Genomic DNA, 19,275 nt, shown 5'->3' on the forward strand with positions numbered 1-19,275 from the left:
CAAATTAAAAAAATGCTAAAGGATGCCAGAGCGAACATGAGGGAAAGACCCACTCTCCTTTAACTTTTTACAAATAAATTTAAATTATAAATTAGAAACACAAATAAATTTAAACTATAAATTAGAAACACAAATAAATTTAAACTATAAATTAGAAACACAAATAAATTTAAACTATAAATTAGAAACACAAATAAACATAAGTGGCTCTAACTTTCAAATGAAGTAAATGAATTGTGTAGGAGATTAACCCCTTAACCATTTTTTTTTGTTTTTGTTTTTTTAAATTTCTTGACGAGCTCTTGAAGAAGATGTCCCTTCCCTTTCTTGGCAGCCTGAAAAGAATGGCATGCAGCCTCTCCTGCTCCTCCTGCCGCCTCTCCTGTACCAACAGCTTCTCCACCCAAGCCTGGGGAGTCCTGCATTACAGAAAGCAGCTGCTGGATCTGCTGTGCAGTGAGGTTGTCATGGGGAGAACCCTCCCTCTCCTCTCCTGGTGCAGGCTCCACACTATCAGTGAGGCTCGCCTCACAAAGATCTTCAGGGAGAGGGAGGGGGGAGGGAATCTGAGCACAGTGCGAGCCTCCCCTGCTCCTGACTGCCCACCCCACCTGGGGGCTCTACTCACCCTGCTTGTCAGCAACACCCCAGCTCCTGTGGGATTAGGGCTCCCAGAGCAGTACACAGGTAGTGGTCTGGCTGCTGCTGCAGACTCTCAGCCTCTTGGCTCTTCAGCTCCACCTGCAGGAAGACCCTGGGCATGAGGGCATGTGGTGGCTGGCTTCCAGATTCCTGGCCCATTAATAGGGTAGCGAGGGCACTATGGGGCTCTGTGGCCTGACCAGGCCCCTGGCCCCTTGCTCCAGGCCTAAGAGACTGCCTCCCTTGCCTAGAACCCCATGCCTCCTTCCCCAGCCTCAAACCTCACGTCCTTTTTCCCAGCATTTAAACTCTAGGCCACAGACTGGTGGAAAAGCAGGGGGAGCCAACCACCATCTGCTAAGTGTGCTACATGCCTAATGTTTCCACGTATTACCTCATTTAATCATCAGCACCTCTGCAAGGAAAAGGCCACCTTCCTTTTGAAGTTAAAGAAACAGAGACTTAGAGATGCAAAGTAGTTGAATTATGACCAGTGGAACCGAGGTCAGAATCCAGTTTGAATCTAAGGAGTCTTTTTTGTTTTTGTGTTTTGTTTTGTTTTGAGACAGCGTCACTCTGTGTCCCAGGCTGAAGTGCAGTGGTGCGATCTCAGCTCACGGCAACCTTCACCTCCCGGGCTCAAGTGATTCTCATGTCTCAGCCTCCAGAGTAGCTGGGATTACAGGCATGCACCACCAGGCCTGGCTAATTATTTTTTTTTTTAATTTTAGTAGAGATGAGCTTTCGCCATGTTGGCCACGCTGGTCTCAAACTCCTGACCTCAAGTGACTGTCCTGCCTCAGCCTCCCAAAGTGCTGGGATTACAGGCGTGAGCCACCACACCCGACATAAGGAGCCTCTTATACCACTGGCTCTTCCTCTGTGATTGGGGGGCTCCATGCCTCTAGCTGGGATGATGATGTCCAGACCTGGGAGGAGCCCAGGGCTACCCGCCTCTAAAAGTCAGAGGGCAGGAAGCAAGAAACAGTCATAGGACTGCCCTGGAGGGTGCTGGGGTCACCTGCCCCAGGCTGCAGCTGCCTCTGGCCTGGCACCTCCCCTCCCCAGAGGCTGGTGCCCGCCTCCCAGCCCTTCTTGGATGGGTCAGAGGTTACCATCTCTTTCAGCTCACCCGGCTTCTTCTCCTTTATTTTCTGCTCCAGCAGCTGTAGGGCCTTGTTCGGGACAGAGAGAACCAATCAGTGGCCACCCACTAAAACTGGAGACCCCAGAACTTGGTGTCTGCCTCCCATGGCACCGGGAAGGGTGGAGGCAGGTTAGAAAAACCATCCCCTCTCTCCCACAGCCATCAGAGCAGGGCTCTGGCTCACAGGTGACTTTAGAAGTACCATTTCATGTGAAGGCTATAATGCCCCATTTTACAGGTGGGGAAACAAAGGCCTTGAGGGCTAGGGAAGAGGGCAGCCTCCCCAGGTGGGGCAACGCACCAGGTCCTCCAAGGCGCTGGATAGCTCTTCCCACTCCTCATCGAGGTCTTCCCACCCTGGCTCCAGCATCCTCTCCAGCTCCCGCGGCCTCTCCTGCCCTGGCAGCCTCTTCTGCTGACGCAGCCTCTCTTCCCGTTCCTGTAGCCTCTCTTCCCATTCATATAGCCTCTCTCCCCATTCGCATAGCCTCTCCTCCTGTTTCCGTATATGCAGATCCCATTCATATATCCTCTCCTCCCATTCATATATCCTCTCCTCCCGTTCACGTATCCTCCTCTCCTGTGTTTGTAGCCTCTCCTTGTGTCCGGTGCTCAGGAGAAGCAACATCTTGTTGTTTTCCATCTTGGCCTGGAGCTGTCTTCTCGCGCTCTCCAGCTCCTTTTTTAGATGGTTGATCTCAATCCGTAGCTGCTCCACCTCAGAGGGCCCTGCTGGGGGCTCTGGGGCCAGGGGTTCAGCTGAGAAAGGAAGCAGACAATAAGGGCCTCTGGATTCCCCCCATCCCAAAAAAAAATCCTCCCTTTGATACACAGCTCCTCCTCTCAGGCTTCCCAAACTTGGCCTCACTGCTAATGATTCCTCGCACCCGGATGGTAGCCTGTCTTCCAAGTCCCTTTCAGATAGAGAGCACTGTGGGTGGCTGACAGCGGGCACTCCTCCCTCTTTACTGATGGGGACACTGAGGCTCATGGAGAAGACAAGACTTGCCGTCTCCTGGCACAGACCTCTTTCCTTCTGCCTCAAAGCCCTTCCATCCACCCACCTCCCTGGGGCATTCTAAGTCACCCTTACAGACCTCTGATGCCAGTCCTGCTCCCAGGTCATGCCAGCCCCATCTTACCCGTCTGGTGTTTTAACTTGAACAAGCTCCTCCCGAGCTTCAGTAATCGGGACTTCTCCTTCTTCAACATGCGAGGAGCCTGCCCAAAGCACAGGGGGGAAAGGGCCCTGGAGAGAGGGGATGGTGAACCTCTAGAGACAGATTTTGAGAAAGGCCCACCCCCCTTCTGCCAGCTTGTGATTTAGAAAGGTGCATTCATTCAACAAACATTTACTGAGCACGTACAGGCCGGGTACAGTTCTTCATAGCAGAGATATAAGACAGCAAAGGACAGACAGGAGCCCTTGGCCCTGAGGCTTCCATTCTAGGGGCCTTTAAATCTCAGACTTTCAGAGCTGACAGAGACCTTTGATACTCTCTACATCCTCCAGAAACACGAGCCCAAGGAGGAGAGACGGCTTGTCCAGACTCAAAAGCAAATTAGGGACTGAGGCTGGGCAGAAATTCCGGCCCCTGACAACCAGTCAGGCTAGTGCTTCCCTGAGAGGTGACAACTCCAGGGCATGTGTGGCAAGGACTAGAGCAGGGGTGTCTGGAGAAGAGAGAGTCAGCAAAGAGGGCAGTGCAGAAGAGCCACGCTGCATGTTCCGTGCTCTGGGGTCCCTGCAGGTGAGACCTGGGTACCCCAGCTCCCCATTTGCCCTTGGCATCAGGGGCCCCTAACCCCTTTCTTCAGGGCCCCAAAGGGAAACTGGAGTCCAGGATTGACAGGCTGGAATCAGGGGACCCCACTGGACTCTTCCCAGTGAATTGATGTTTTTGCTGAGTTGGCCGATTATTGTGGAGCTTGAATCCAAGGCTACCTCTAGTTGTTGGTACTGGCTCTGAGGTGCATGCAGAGAGGAGGAGTTGGAGGAAGATTGTGGGGAGGGGTAGAGAGAACAATCATTAGGGCTGAGGGGGGTGTGGGCTGTCTCAGTTGGCAGAGGGGCAACAAGCCCCTGCTGTGGGAGGAGGTTGGAGGGCTGGCCTGCAGGGTCACTGCACCTCGGCCCAGGGCCTCTTACCTCCAGATCCTTCAGGGTAGATGACGCAGGGCCCTCCCTGTACACACCTGTTGCTGACTGCAAGAGACGAGAGTGCACATGGAAATGTTCTGTCCCCCCCTCACTGTCTAAGCCCTCTGACTTCCTTTCTTCCCCATCAACTGACAAAAGCTTCTTTTCTGCCTATCTTGGACCCTTTGTCCTATAACTCCTTTGTGCCAACTTCTCTCATGGTTCTTATCTCCCCACCATCCCACCGTGGGGCCCTTTCAGTGACTCCTAAAGGGACGGCCTGATGGCAAATGGCTCTTCTCATTGGCCTGGCTTCCCCTTGAGACTGGGGATGAGGAATATCAAACAGAAATGACCATTTCCCGGATGTCCTGGGTGTTTGCAGCAGGCCATGTACTAAGGATGCACATAAAAGCAACAATAACGAATCTCATTTAAACTTCACAAATGGAAGTCAAAAAATACCATCTCTATTATACAGATGTGAAAAGAGAGGCCCAAAGACCTCAAGCAACTTGCCCTAAATCACATCCTAATCAATCCCTAATTAATCCTTAGCAGACGGAGAGGCAGGGTTCAAACCCAGGATTCTTAACCAGTACCCAACAGTCCGTCCACAATCTTAACAATTACCCTCTACTGCCCCTTGGGCCCCCTGTCCCCAGGAGCCTAGCCAGCCAAGACTCACATCCCCAGGTGAGTGGTAACCACGAGAAGTGGATGCTTCAGGGCTACTGCTATTGATTTGCTTTCCTCCTGGAATGCCAGGGCTCTTCCTCTGCTATAATTTTTTTAGCTGTGGGAAAAAAGAGCAGTAACACTCGTGAGAACTATCAGCCCCTATAGCCACATCCTCCTTTACAGTTTTGACAAAACACTCTTATACACCATCTGATTTAATGCCACCAACCACTGTACAAGGTGTTGTCACAATCATTTAGTGAATGACAGGGATTTATATCATGGATAGAAAAAACAAAAGAAAGAAAGAAAAAGGCAATACTGGAACTTAAACTCAGTCCTCTGACTCCAAGCTCTGGGGTTTTGCCTTGAATCAGCAGCTGCCAGGGACCAAAACCAGGGGCAGAGGTAGAAAAGTAAGCATTAAGCAGGCAGGAACTGTAGGCCGTGTGGTTTAGAGTCATACATCCTCACACGTCTATTGGTGTGAAGAAGTGCACTGGTACCTCTCACACTTTCATATCAATGTGTCCTCATGGCAGAAGGCAGCTTTTCTGTTAAATCTGGGAATTTATCAGGAAGATGACAACCCAAGCCTCATTTCAGAGAGAAGTCTGGTATATGCTTGGAAACCTATGTGTCTGTCATCTCTAAGTACATTAATGTTTTTTCTGAAGAGAATGAAGGGAAAATGATGCTTCAGAAAGATGTCCCACATTTATCCTGTGGCACTCAAAGTACCCCAGGTTGAGATGATATGAGGAAGACTCAAGCTGTCAAGTTCAGTTTCCCAAGATCTATTCCACAGAAGATGGGCAAATCTCACTTCAGAGACCACTGACTGAAGGGCAGTCTGGTCCCAGAAGCGTGGAGAACTCAGAAAAAAATGTTAAAGTCTCTCTGGAAAGTAGAAGCCGGGAGAAAACCAAACCAAACCCATTCTCCCATTGCCACCCAGAGATACTGTCAATGTTTTGAGCTCACGGGCGAAGTGTAGGCTTTTCCTACTGTCAATTAGACATTGTTAAGGGAGTAAGGCAGCCTGAAACCTCTTGCTCCTAGGTCCCATAGTCTCCACTCCCCTTCCAGCTGGAAATTTGTGCTGCAACCAGAGGAACCAGAAATCGAGTGAGAAAACTTAGGGGACTGGGTTGTAAGATCAAAGGCCGGTCTTGCAGCAGTAATGACAGTTCCTAGGGGGACTGTGACATCACTACATTCCACTCCTCCCAGGGGAGGGGACCACATCAGCGCAATGCCCAAGTAGCCGCTCCATGATGGGGGAGGGAAACACACGGTTTTGACCCAGGTCCTCGGAGACGCCAGCCCAAGAAGCCCAGGGAGGTCGAGCTTGGGGCAGCAAGAGGGGAGGGCAGAGTCTGCAGTAGGGAGCCCCAGGAGTCACCAGCCCAAAGTCACCCAGCGACGACTGGCGAGGGCAGGGCCTGGGGCTGGGGGACCCAGGTCCTGGGAGACACAAGCCCAAAGACCCCAGGGAGGTTGGGCTTGGGGTGGCAGGAGGTGAGGGCCGAGTATGGAGCAGGGAGCCCCAGAAGTCACCCGCCCAAAGTCACCCTGGGGTGATTGGCAAGGGCAGGGACTGGGCTCCTTGCTGAAGGGGTGGGGCTGACTGACAAGACTTTGGTTGGGGGAGCCCAGAGGCGCTGGGGTTGGGGGGCCCAGTCTGGTATGCCTCAGGAGTGGTATGGACTCTGGCACCAGTGTTGTCATCAGAGGGGATCTGTGGCTGGGTTGGGGGCCATAACCTGGTGCGTTTTTACCTTTTTCTTGGCTGCAGCCAATTTCCCCTGTTGTGTTTTTTCTGACATCGCGGGGTGCGGAGGGAGGCGGGGTTGGGGCCACATCAGCAAAATCCCAGTGAGCACTGCTGAATGCCTCCAGTCACCTACCAGGCAGCTGTGCGACTGAGCCACAGGAGGCGTAACCAGGGCCCCACTAGAACGCAGAATAGGGGCGTGGCCTTAGTACTCCAAGCCCATTGGTCAGTGCGAAAGATGAAAGGGAAAGGAGGTGTGGCCAGGCAGCAGCATGTCCAGAGGGACCTGTGACATCATAAGGAAAGCGGCCCATGCAACCGCTGTCCCCGCCCACTCAGAGAAAGGGGAGGGGCCGCCCACTCTGGGAGAGGGGAGGGGCTGGCTTTTGCTTTAAAAGCTTTGAAACTGTAAAAAATACACTTTAAAAAACATATGTGTGTATACTTTATATATATGTGTGTCTCTGTGTGTGTATCTATGTGTTCCTCCAGAGCTGTCTTCATTATCCAGCTTCTATGCACAGTCTAGGAATTTGGCCTATATTTTTCATCTTCAAATGGAGCACAAGAATTACCAGTATTACCTTAACTGAGATATAGATCCTATAAAAATGGAAAATCCATAGCATGCTTGATGATTAATGAAGCCAACTATAGTATCCAACATTCCAATAAGACAAAATAATCACAATGATTTCTCTTTTTTAGAAAAATGTTTGTCTTATTCCCCTCCATTATTGTTAAGATTTTTTTAAAAAACAAGAAATACGTCTAATATCTTTAAAAACACAAAGCTTATGGGCCGGGTGCGGTGGCTTATGCCTGTAATGCCATCACTTTGGGAGGCCGAGGTGGGTGGATCGCCTGAAGTCAGGAGTTCCAGACCAGCTTGGCCAACATGAAGAAACCCTGTCTCTACTAAAAATACAAAAACTAGCCAGGCGTGGTGGTGGGTGCCTGTAATCCCAACTATTTGGGAGGCTGAGGCAGGAGAATCACTTGAACCCAGGAGACAGAGGTTGCAGTGAGCCAAGCTCATGCCACTGCACTCCAGCCTGGGCGACAGAGCAAGACTCCATCTCAAAAGAAACAAAATAAAATAAAATACAAAATCAGTAAGAACACAAAGCTTTCAATTTAATAAGCACTTAAAGCTCTTTACTGGTTTCAAACAAACACAAGGCCCATTTTTCTATAATCACCTGGCCTCTCTAAGCCTTGCAAATGAAACTGAATTTCTCACTTGATACCTGGCTTGCAATCATGAAAACCAAGAATTATGTTATGTCACTGTGTATTGCTTGTTACCTGAAATCCACACTAGGGTGGGATCAAGGGTTGAATCCTTCATGATGTTCTCCATAACCTGTGTGGTTCTTATCCCAGACCAAACTAAGCTTTTTTCTAGAGTTCTACAATTTACAGTTAATAGACAAGAGTGGTTCTCAAAATATAGTCTATGGACTAGCAGCACCAGCAGCACCCGAGACCTTTTTATAAGTGCAAATTCTCAGGTCCCGCCCTAGACCTGGTGAATCAGAAACTCTGGATTAGGGTTCAGCAATCTGTGCTGCAGTAATCCCTCCAGGTGTTCAAGAACCTCTGGCATACAGCAGGTAGTAAAATGTGTTTCCTTCTGTAGGTCCAAAGCCAGGGTTACCACACGTTCTGCCTTGTTATGAAACAATGACATGCAATTAAAAGACATCAATCTCCTTTCTACTCCCACCCTCCATCCAATGTGTTTTATTTTTATGAGTTCAATAAGAAAACAAGTGGCCATCAGAGATTTAGTCTAGAAAGTATGTTTACAAGTGTCCGTTCTCATCCAGCCTGATCTCCTACAAAGCCATTTACATCCTCTTACATCTCAAGTTTTAAAAAAGTATCTTCACAATGTAAGACTCAGGCACACTAGCAGTTCTATAATAAAACACCAAGTAAATCAGAATATCCAACCTTACTAGAGAAGAAAAGTGGAATTATTGGCTACATGTTCAATTGCATTCAACAGGAAATTTAAGTTTTGAGTTCTTTTTTCACCTTCATACTTCCAAGTTAATAGAATTAAACCAGAATATGCCATTCTTTCAAAGCCTCTAGCCAGGCAAAGTTTTACTGTATTATTTCTTGCTTTCAATGGATATAAAGCAGATTCCTGGTAGGCACATTCTGTGTACCTGCAAAGATGCAGAACTAAACAGTTCCATCTGTTCAATATTAAACCAAAAGTGCTGTAGACCTCGGATGGTGAGTGTAATACTTCAGCACTAGCCCAAAGCCTCAAATATGAAAAGATACCAAGAACACCACTAGCAAACAAAACTAAACTCTCGGACAGGAGCAGTAGCTCACGCCTGTAATCCCAGCACTTTGGCAAGCCAAGGTGGGAGGATTACTTGAAGTCAAGAGTTCAAGACTAGCCTGGGCAACATAGCGAATTCATATCTTCACAAAACTTTTTAAAAATTAGCTGGGTGTGGTGGCACACAGCTGTAGTCCTAGCTACTTGGCGGGCTGAGGTGGGAAAATTGCTTGAGGCCAGGAGTTCAAGGCTGCAGTAGCTATGATTATGGCACTGCACTCCAGCCTGGGTGACAGAACGAGACTTAGATAATTACATTTTCTCCTGCTCCTGTTTACACTAAAATCACTAAGTTAAAAGGCTTTCAAATTTGGCAGAATAAAAATTAAGTGAAATGTGACTTTGGAGCTTGGCTAGTGAAGGAAAGAAAGAAAAAAAGGAAGGAGGGAGGGAGGGCACAAAGAAAGAGAAAGAAAGGAAAGGAAGAAAGAGAGAGAGGGAAAGAAAAAGAGAAAGAAAGAAAAAGAGAAAAAGAAAGAGGAAAGAAAGAGAGGGAGGGAGGGAAAAGAAAAGAAAGTAAGAACGGAAAGCAAGAAAGAAAAGGAAAGCAAGGAAGGAAGGAAGAAGAAGAAAGAAAGAAACAAGGAAAAGAAAGAGAAAGAAAGGGAAAGGAAAGGAAAGGCAAAAGAAAAGAAGGAAGAAAAAATGAAATGACAAATTACTTACTGGGAGAAAGTTTTTTTAACCTCAATGACCGATAAAAGGTTTGTATCCTTAGTCTATAAAGAAATCTTTAAAATTACGGAGAAAAGAAACAAGTGATTTTCAACCGAAAATGTGCAATGGAGAAACTGGCACTTCTCACAAGAATAAAAATGGCCAATGGCATATAAAAAGATTCAAAAGCACAAGAAATCAAAGCAATGTCATGAAAACAATGAGATTTTCTGTATAAAGGCAGCAAAGATGACAAATGGAAAAGGGAACCTGGAGCTCTGTCCTTGTTGGTGGGAGTATAACCTGAGTCACTTTTCCTGGAGGATCATTTGAAAATTTCTATTAGAAACCCTAAAAATTATTTTCCTCCAGAAATTCTACTTCTATGAATTCAGTCCAAAAATGTTTGCTTGAGCCCATTAAAATGTATGTATAAGAAAATTCACCTCTGGGGTGGCAGTGATTAACTTAATATACATCCAGCTATTAAAAATGATGATGCCAGGATATATTTACTGCCACAGAAATATGCCCAAAATATAGTAAGTGACAAAAGACTATATATTACAATTCTACTTTTTAAAAGGTTTATATGCATAAAAACATATAAAAAGCAACAAACCAGAATGTTCTGAGTGGCAAATTAAAGATTTTTCTTAATATTTGTCATCCAAATTATTACAAAAAGAATGATTTCCTTTATAATCAGGAAGAATTGTTATTTTCATTTATTTATATTTAAATCTCTTTTCTTTTTCTGATTTTTTTTCTCCTATATGTATCCCATGTAGGCTAGAATCCCTGCCTCTTGAGGTAAATCAGCCCATTTTTGGGAAGTGCGCTACAGAAAGCTGCCCCAGCTTCCTTTTAAGAGATCTGGAGACATTTTTGTTTCAAATTGTTTTATTGTTCTCACATTATTTTGTTTAATATATGAAATTGAGGAAAAGACAAAGGAAAGGCTGACTCCGTACCCTCCTGGGGCTACTCTTCCAATTTTTGCTGCTATTGTTATGTATTAATATTCACTGGGTACTAAAAAGATGGGCAGCCCCTTAGATCATCTGTTCTTATCTCTTTCTCATAATCCTACTGCATTCCTTCATTCGCTTATTTTTAAAAGGGTCATGTGTACAAATACATAGTTCAGAAAATTTTTAAATATAACTACCTATAAAAGTATGTGGCCAAATCTCATTCACAGTCTTATTCTCCTTCCACAGCCAAACACTTTTAATTGGTTCCTTATATATCATTTCAGAATTTATCTTTGCAAATACACATGTATATTCTTATTCTACTCTTCTCTCTCAACACAAAAAGTAGCATACCATGCATACTATACCATTCCTTGCTCCTTTTAAAACACACACACAATATATGTGGGTTCTTCTACATGAGTACAGAGGTCTTTCTCATTCTTCTTTACAACTGCACAGTATTCACTGTTTGGATGTACCACCGTTCACTTAACCAGTTCCCTGTTGGTGGACTCTGAAGTCATCCCTGTCATCCTATTACAAACAATAATGCCAAGCATAACCACCCACACACGCCAAGTTCATTTCTGAATCTGTCTTTGATGAAGCCTCTATTTGAATCACCACAAGGTCACAAGGCTCTGGAGGAGACAGGCCAGGGTTCCCCGAGATGCCGTTTGCCCACCAAAAGCTGCTTCAAGGGCCTGAAGAATAAGCCTGACAAGGCAGAGACAGAAGCATGGGCTGAGTAGGGCCTGGAAGCCCAATTTGCCGGTGGGCCCAGCCCCGGGGGACATGGGTTTTCCCTTCTCCTGGAGCACAGTGGCCTAGTTTTGTCCTGGAGACTGAAGAGACCCAGAGAAAAGCTTCACGCTCTCCCTCCCTCAAAGCCATCTCACTCCCACACATCTCCGCACCCCTCCCCAGAGGCCAGAGCTTCGGGAACCCCAGCGAGAGTGTGGTTTCCTCTCAGCCTCGCTCCTCAGAGACTTCCTCTCAGCAGCAGCTGCAGCCAGGCCAGCTCGAGGCCAGATATCAGCCAGTCCTTGTGAAACCTCCCTGCACGGTGGAGACAGACAGAGACAGGGCACCAGGCCAGGCCCCTTCCAGTGGAGGGGGCAGCAAGTGAGCAGGGGCGGTTAGAGGAGTGGGAATCACAGGGGAGAACAGTGACTAGGGAGAGTGATAAAGAAGTGTGTGCCACTGCTGTGTGCATGTGCAAATGTGCATGTGCGCACATGCGCATGTGTGCTGCACGCTCGTGTGTGTAGTATGTGTGCAAGTGTGTAGGTGGGTGTGTGCAAATGTGTGAGCAGGCATAGCTGTGTGCAAATGCATAAGTGTGCACTGTATAGGCACTGACACTTGTGTCAGTGTACAAGTGCTGCTTGTGCAAGTTTGTGGCTGTGTGTGCAAATGCATGCGAGTGTGTCTGTGCCTGTGTGCAAATGGGTGTGTGCAAGTGTGCAGGTGTGTCAGACAAGTGCAAGGGCGTATTTCTGCAAATGCACATGTGTGCAAGTGTGTGGGCATGCGTGCAAATGGGTGCTAGTGCACAGGTGTGTGGGTGTGCAAGTGTATGCAAATGCATATATGTGCACATGTGTTCAATGCATGTGTGTGCAACTGTGCACATGTGTGCAAGTGTGTGTGTGTGAGTGCCCTGGAAAAGAGAGAGGGAGAGGAGGAGAGAAGAGCAGAAAAATACCTACGGTAAAAGCCAGTACTGCCCAGCAGACGTGTCCAATGGAGAGCACCAAGAGGCAGAAACAGCCTCTCTTTGTTCCTGTCTCAGTAGCGGGCATAGTAGCAGTACAATGACTTGTGTTGCCTGCCTGGCAGATCACACAGATCACAGATGCCTCCTCGTCACAGGATGTGGTCGCTGCACCCTGTCCTAACTCCAGTCCTTTCCCTCACCTTCACCAGCTAACCTCTTCCCTCCAAGCCCCCTCCCCTGATTGCTGTCAAGGTCAGCAGGCCCCCACCCTATCCCTGAGGGAGCCAAGGGTAGTATCTGCTCAACGCCGTCACTCCCTGTGGGCCAGCTTCTCCTCGCCCAGGAACGAGGGGATTTCCTGACTGTCTCTTTAGGGAGGGTGACGTAAACTGTTTTGCTAGTGTGGAGCCAAAGAGCCTTCCAGGCCTTCATTTCTCTAGATGTGGAGCCCTTTGGGAATGAGCATAGCAGGCTTGTTCCTGCTCAGCATCTTGGAAGATCTCAGACTAGTGCTCCCTGTAGATGCTTGGGACCTAAGAAACAGAGCCCTGCAGAAGGACTGGCAAGACCACATGTCCCGGGGTGGCCAGTGGTTCCAGCGGCGACACTTAGGATTGAAACCAACCTTTGGAGAGTGAGAGACCCCAGAGCACCAGCTGTGCCACTGACTGGGAAGTGCCCAGCCTTGGCCCTAGAGTGGGAAAATGGCCTGGACATGAAATGTGTGGAGACCTGACACCTGTGCTGGCCCCTGCAGCAGAGGCAGAGGCCCAGGCCTGCTTTTCCCAGGGCTCTCCAGGGAGTCCCTGCACAGCCCTCAAGAGCCTGCCCTGCGTTATCATCCTCAAGGTCAAGAAACTTCCTTGGGGGAGTCTCCAGAGACAGGCAGCCTGGTCATGCCCTGACAGACCCACCCACTCTACTCCAGGACTTCCGGATTTGGTCCGGGAGTCGAGGCACAGGGGAGCCTGTCATTGAACCAGCCACCTGCATCAGAGCCGGGTCCACCTCCTCCTCCATCCTGCTGAGGCTCTTTGAGCCTCAGTTTCCTCATCTATAAGGTGGGAGGTGAGGATGCCCAATTCAGTGTCTGGTGAAGACAAAATTTATCCCCTCGTCCAGGGCTGGCCTGGAGCAGACCCTCCCCCTTCCTCTTCATCTCGGCCCCAGGACAAGCATGGCTTCCCTCTCTAGACTTCCTCCCTTGGAGCTCCAGGCACTGAGGACTGGCAGATCTCATTCATCTCTCTCTCTCCCTCTCTCTCTCTTCCCCCCTCTCTCCCCCCCCTCTGCCTCTCTCTCTCTCTCTCTCCCTCTCTCTCTCTCTCCCTTTCTCTCTCTCCCTCTCTCTCTCTCCCCCTCTCTCTCTCTGTCTCAGAATGTCACATAGATATTCCTCTCTCCTGGAAAACTTTCCTGCCCCCAAGCCCCCGTGGGGTGCCTCTTCTAGGGGCTTGCATGTGTCCCAAACTTTCCCTATCTTCCCATCAATCGTGGTGAGCTAGAATTATCTGATAATCTACCTGCCTCTCTCCTGGGCTACACTCCCCTTGAGAGTGAGACTGGGTCCAGTAGACTGTTGTATGCCCGGTGCCCAGCACAGGGTAGATGTCCATGAAATATACATGGACCGGTGACCGATTGAGATTGAGACCTGACTGGAAGCATCTTCCAAATGGCTGCTGGGAGAGCAGCCCATCCGGCACCCCAGCTCATGCCCCATCCCCCACTCCTCCAGCTCCTCTCCTCCCAAGTCCCTGCCATCACAGCCAAGCTCGCGCTCCAAAGCAGCTCTGCCATCATCTGATGCAGACTCCTCAGCTGTTGCCACGGAGACCAGCCAGCAGTGAGCTCTGTGCCCTTCTTCTGCAGGAGCCGAGCAGAGCATGGGGGCACCCTGAAGCGTGCAGAGAGAACCCATCAAGGAGGAGGCAGGGGGAATGAGTGGCTCTGCATCCAGGCAAACCTGGAGTTAGGCCCCATCTGCCCCTACTCTCCTTCCTACACCTGTGACACCTCAGGCAAGTTGCTTCATCTCCCTGAGCCTCCCGTGAAATGCAGAAGATCCCAGCCACACACTGTTATTGAGGGATGGGATCGACCCATTAGGGTGCGGGGCTGTCTCCGCGTCATTTTGGTGTGCCAACCCTGCCTTGGCTTTCTGGGGGCTGTTTTGAGTGTTTCTCTCCCCTTGATCTTTGTGTCCAACTCTCCCCACCTCAACTCAGATGAGGCTGAAGGAAGGAGAGACTCCATTCCCACGATAGCACAAAAAGATTTTCTGTGGCATTCGAAAACAAAGAAGAAGCCTACAGGTTTGTTAACCAACTTTTGAACTTGGTCTGGCCCTGAGGGCCACTAATGTGGGGCCACATTGGTTGCTTCCTGCAATGAGCTAAGGGCTATGGGCAACTCTGCTCACGAAGAGCTTAAGGCGGCATCTCACTTGCAGGACAGCCTCCAGGTCTCACTGGAGTCAGGGAAAGTGATGGTTGTCCTGTCTCCTTGTTGCTTTAAATGGTAGCTATCTCTGAAGATGGCTGAATGTCCCTGAGCCCACTGGGGACTTTGGGGACAGAAACATGCCAAGATGCTACAATCGGCCCTGGGCACAAAGCCACCTCTCCAGCTTTCCATGCTCAGCATTAGTCCTGGCATGGAGCTGAACACCTGTGTCTGAGGCAGGCCCAGGCCCTGATGCAAAATGTACCACCCACCTCCTTCTGCCAAATGTCAGCTCGACCCAGCTGCAAGGCAGAGAAAACTTGGCAGTGTTCCCAAAGGGGACAGGAAATTGTCTCTTTTGTTAAATGGATGGATGGATGGATAGATAGATGGGTGGGTGGGTGGGTGGATGGATGGATGGGTGAATGATTAGATGGATGGGTGGATGGAAGGGTGGGTGGGTGGTGAATCGGTGGGTGGGTGGATAACTGGATGGGTGGATGGGTGGTTGAATGGGTGGATGACTAGGTGAAAGAATGGATGAATGGATGGGTGGGTGGATGAATGGATGGGTGGGTGGGTGGGTAGGTGGATGGGTGGATGGGTGGGTGAGTGGATGGATGGATGGATGGGCTTGTGGGTGGATGGATAGGCGGGTGGGTGGATGATTGGATGGATAGATGGATAGATGAGCGGATGCGTGGGTGGGTGGGTGGCTAGAAGGAAGGGAGGAAAGGAAGGAATACAAGAGTCATACTTCGTGTAAAGGCCCACAGAGGTCAGGAGTTCGAGGCCAGCCTGGCCAACACGGTGAAACCCCGTCTCTACCAAAAAGACAAAAAATTAGCCAGGCGTGGTAGTGTGGGCCTGTAATCCCAGCTTCTCAGGAGGTTGAGGCAGGAGAATCACTTGCACCTGGGAAGCGGAGGTTGCAGTGAGCCGAGATTGTGCCACTGCACTCCAGCCTGGGTGATAAAGTGAGACTCTGTCTCAAAAATAAATAAAGGAAAGGAAGGAAAGAAAGAGAGAAAGAAAAGAAAGAAAGAAAGGAAAGAAAGAAGAAAGAAAGAAAGAAAGAAAGAAAGAAAGAAAGAAAGAAAGGAAGGAAGGAAGGAAGGAAGAAAGAAAAGAAAGAAAGAAAGAAAGAAAGAAAGAAAAAGAAAGAAAGAAAGAAAGAAAGAAAGAAAGAAAGAAAGAAAGAAAGAAAGAAAGAAGAAAAGGCAAGGCAAATCTACCTGCTTTCACTACATCTGGGGAGAATCAGGAAAGTCCCCACTAACAACAAGGCCTAAAGTGGAGCTGCCGTCTGTAAAACCCAAGCAGAAGAGTCTACTCGGGTTAAAGACAGGAAGAAAGACAAGGAAACAACGGATCAAAGAGAAGAACCATCTGGCCCAGCCAGGGTCTGTCTCCTGAGGTTGTCTGGGCAACCAGGGAGTGGGATGGAGGGAGGGCGGGGCCTCCGAGACTCCGTCTCAAAAAATAAATCATGATAATAAAACAAGATTAAGTTACAAAAAGAAATTACGCATAATTCGTAACGTGTTTGATGCCTCGAAAGGCGAGAGACGTATGTGTATGTCACTGTGGGCTCGTTTTCTTTTTTTCTTTTTTCCCGGAAACTCACTTTTTAATTATTTTGTTTCATTTCATTTTTATTTTTATTTTTATTTTTTGAGACAGAGTCTCGCTCTGTCGGCCAGGCTGGGGTGCAGTGGCGCGATCTCGGCTCACTGCAACCTCCGCCTCCCAGGTTCAAGCGATTCTCCTGCCTCAGCTCGGCCTCCCGAGTAGCTGGGACTACAGACGTACAGCACCACGCCCGGCTAATTTTGTGTATTTTGAGTAGAGACAGGGTTTCACCATACTGGCCCTGCTGGTCTGACCGCCTCGTGATCCACCGGCCTCAGCCTCCCGAAGTGCTGGGATGACAGGCTTGAGCCACGGCTCAGGGCCTATTTATTTTATTTTTATTTTCTTTATGGATTTTTATTTATGTATGTATTTATTTATTTATTTATTTTATTTTTTTGAGACGGAGTTTCGCTGTTGTTGCTCAGACTGGAGTGCAATGGCGCAATCTCTGCTCACCGCAACCTCTGCCTCCCAGGTTCAAGCAATTCTCCTGCCTCAGCCTTCCTAGCAGCTGGGATTATAGGCATGTGGCACCACGCCCGGCTAATTTTGTATTTTCAATTGAGACGGGATTTCTCCATGTTTTTCAGGCTTGTCTCCAACTCCCGACCTCAGGTGATGCGCCCAGCTCTGCCTCCCAAAGTGATGGGATTACAGGCATGAGCCACCGCGCCCGGCCTGTGGCATGGCATGGCATGGCATGGCATTGCATTGCATGTGTTGACTTTATTTATTTAGTTTTATATTATTTTATTTATTTGTTTGTTTGTTTTTGCCTGATTAAACGTCAATCAGACCCAGTCATCAAAGTGGCGCTTTCCTTGGCAACAAGGGAGGGAGGAAGTTGGAGATGAGGGCGGGGGCGGTGGAGAAGACACAGTTGCCCCAGGCTGTGCGCAGGCGGCCTGAGATTCCTTCCTCTGTGAGGCCTCCGTTTTCAGAGTAACAGTGGCCGCTAGGTGATGCCCGACGTCTGCCAATGAGAGTGTCAGCCCGGAATGAATTGGGATCGCCTGGAGGGGGATGGGGGAGGGGGAAGGATGGATGCCCCCACAGCACAGTGGGTCACCGCGCCCTCCCAGGCGATCCCCACAATTAATCGACCAGGGACCCTGGGGGGAGGCAGCCTAAGTCCCCACCCATCGGATCATCTGGAACTTCCGTCCAGAGACCAGAGACCGACTGGGAATTCTCTCACTCAAGGTCCAAATCGAAAAGAATCACTGGCACAGACACCAGGACTAAGGCAATTTCTAAAAGACTGGTTTCTGTGTTTTTGGTATATCCGTGTATTTCTGTAACACAAAATTACTTATTTTAAACGTTACGATTTTTCTCCTCCTGACGTGTACGGTCCTGTGATAGACAGACCAGGGGACTCCTCAGCTCAGAGTCCGTGAGACCAGAAGGTGACGTCCTAAATTTCTATTTAGAATGAATTTAAGCACACCAGCCAAACACTCTGCCGTGAAACTGTCGGCGGGAAGACAAGCGGGTGGGGGTGGGGAGTGGAGGAGCCGGGCGTGGTAGGCTCACGCCTGTCATCCCCGCACTTTTGGGAGGCCAAGGGCAGGTGGATCCCTCGATCCAAGCCTTGGCAACATGGTGAAACCTAGTCTCTAAAAAAAACACATAAACTAACTGGTTTCATAACCTGGACTCCAAGTTAATAAATAGATGAATAGGACGGGGGCGGTGGCTCACGCCTGTCATCCCAGCACTTTGGGAGGCCGAGGCGGACGGATCACAGGGTCAGGAGATCGAGACCATCCTGGCTACCACAGTGAAACCCCGTCTCTACTCAAAATACAAAAAGTTAGCCAGGCGCAGTGCCGGGGGCCTGTAGTCCCAGCTACTTGGGAGGCTGAGGCAGGAGAATGTCATGAACCCGGGAGGCAGAGCTTGCAGTGAGCCGAGATCGCGCAGCTGCACTCCAGCCTGGGCAACAGAGCGAGAGTCCGTCTCGAAAATAAATAAATAAATAAATAAATAAATAAATAAATAAATAAATGTCAATAAATACATGGATTAAAATTGAAAAAAAAAAAATGTAGCCAGCCGGGCGCGATGCTCACGCCTGTCATCCCAGCACTTTGGGAGGCTGAGGCGGGCAGATCAACTGGGGTCACCAGTTTGAGACCAGCCTTACCGACATGGAGAAATGCCGTCTCTACTAACAATACAAAATCAGCCGGGTGTGGTGGCCCATGCCTGTAATCCCAGCTACTCAGGAGGCTGAGGCAGGAGAATCACTTGAACATGGGAGGTGGAGGTTGCGGTGAGCCGAGATGGTGCCATTGAACTCCGGCGTGGGCATCAAGAGTGAAACTCCATCCACCCCCCAAAAAAAAATTAAGTGCTGCATTCTGTTATTTTTGCTTCCTACCCTGAGAAGAACATAATACAGCTGTTGTCTGTCTGTTCGTCTGTCTGCCTGCCTGCCTGCCTGCCTGCCTGCGACAAGGCCTCACTGTCTTTCGCCAAGACTGGAGTGCAGTGACACCATTATGGCTCACTCGCTGCAGCCTCAACCTCCCCAGGGTTAGGCGATTCCTCAAGGGATCCTACGGCCTCGGCCTCCCAAAGTGTTGGGGTTCCAGGCGTGAGCCACCAGCACCCGGCCCGAGTTAATACATCTGGTCTCACTACGCCTTAACCACACACCCATAAAGGACTCAAGTCAAGAGAGAGTCGGCAAGAGACTCTCAGCGTTCTCTTCCGAAAGCACGTGTGTCCCGAGCTCCTGTGGTTTTAGGTGGCCACGCGTAGAGGAGAGATTTCCAATGTTTCCAGAGAGGTGCAAGCCACAGTCATTCGGGGCATCCGAGCCGGAGATGGGGTTTCTGACAGCGACTTAAGGGCCAGGAAGGGCCAGAATCTGCCAAGGCCCGAGTTCCAGGGTGGGGCCCGATGGAACCCAAGGTAGAGGGAGTCAGCGGTCCGCACAGAGAGAGCTCCAGACCTAGGCCCCACTGTGCAGACCGAATCAGAAGGAAGAGAGTCCTTCGTCCTACATGCCGCATCCCTCCACCCAACTTGGGAGCGGAAACATGGAAACCCCATGTTTCCAAACATGAGGTGACTCT

The 19,275-nt window shown here is 49.2% G+C and overlaps 1 protein-coding gene and 1 pseudogene across 1 annotated transcript; both read right to left on the reverse strand.

Annotated features, from left to right (window-relative positions):
• Positions 1-855: 855 nt before the first annotated feature.
• LOC129462990 (golgin subfamily A member 6-like protein 9) lies at positions 856-6,609 on the reverse strand. Its single transcript, XM_063617797.1, has 7 exons — positions 6,377-6,609; positions 4,618-4,710; positions 3,939-3,995; positions 3,669-3,755; positions 2,932-3,010; positions 2,091-2,548; positions 856-1,817 (listed from the first exon to the last, which is right to left on the reverse strand). The coding sequence occupies exons 1-7, from the start codon at positions 6,473-6,475 to the stop codon at positions 1,599-1,601; spliced, it is 1,092 nt and encodes a 363-aa protein (XP_063473867.1). The 5' UTR covers positions 6,476-6,609; the 3' UTR covers positions 856-1,598.
• Positions 6,610-11,562: 4,953 nt separating this feature from the next.
• LOC129462727 (putative uncharacterized protein FLJ46204) lies at positions 11,563-12,025 on the reverse strand (annotated as a pseudogene).
• Positions 12,026-19,275: the final 7,250 nt, after the last annotated feature.

This window comes from Symphalangus syndactylus, chromosome 14 (genome assembly GCF_028878055.3).
Source record: "Symphalangus syndactylus isolate Jambi chromosome 14, NHGRI_mSymSyn1-v2.1_pri, whole genome shotgun sequence".
Taxonomy (NCBI): domain Eukaryota; kingdom Metazoa; phylum Chordata; class Mammalia; order Primates; family Hylobatidae; genus Symphalangus; species Symphalangus syndactylus.

Bases quoted from the DNA above. Each gene is read 5' to 3' on its own strand.
- LOC129462990 (XM_063617797.1), bottom strand. From the start codon at position 6,475: ATGTGGCCCCAACCCCGCCTCCCTCCGCACCCCGCGATGTCAGAAAAA. The intron at 3,996-4,617 runs GTGAGTCTTGGC...CGTCTCTTGCAG, and splicing joins GTTACCACTCACCTGGGGAT to TCAGCAACAGGTGTGTACAG. The intron at 2,549-2,931 runs GTAAGATGGGGC...TTCCTTTCTCAG, and splicing joins CAAGTTAAAACACCAGACGG to CTGAACCCCTGGCCCCAGAG.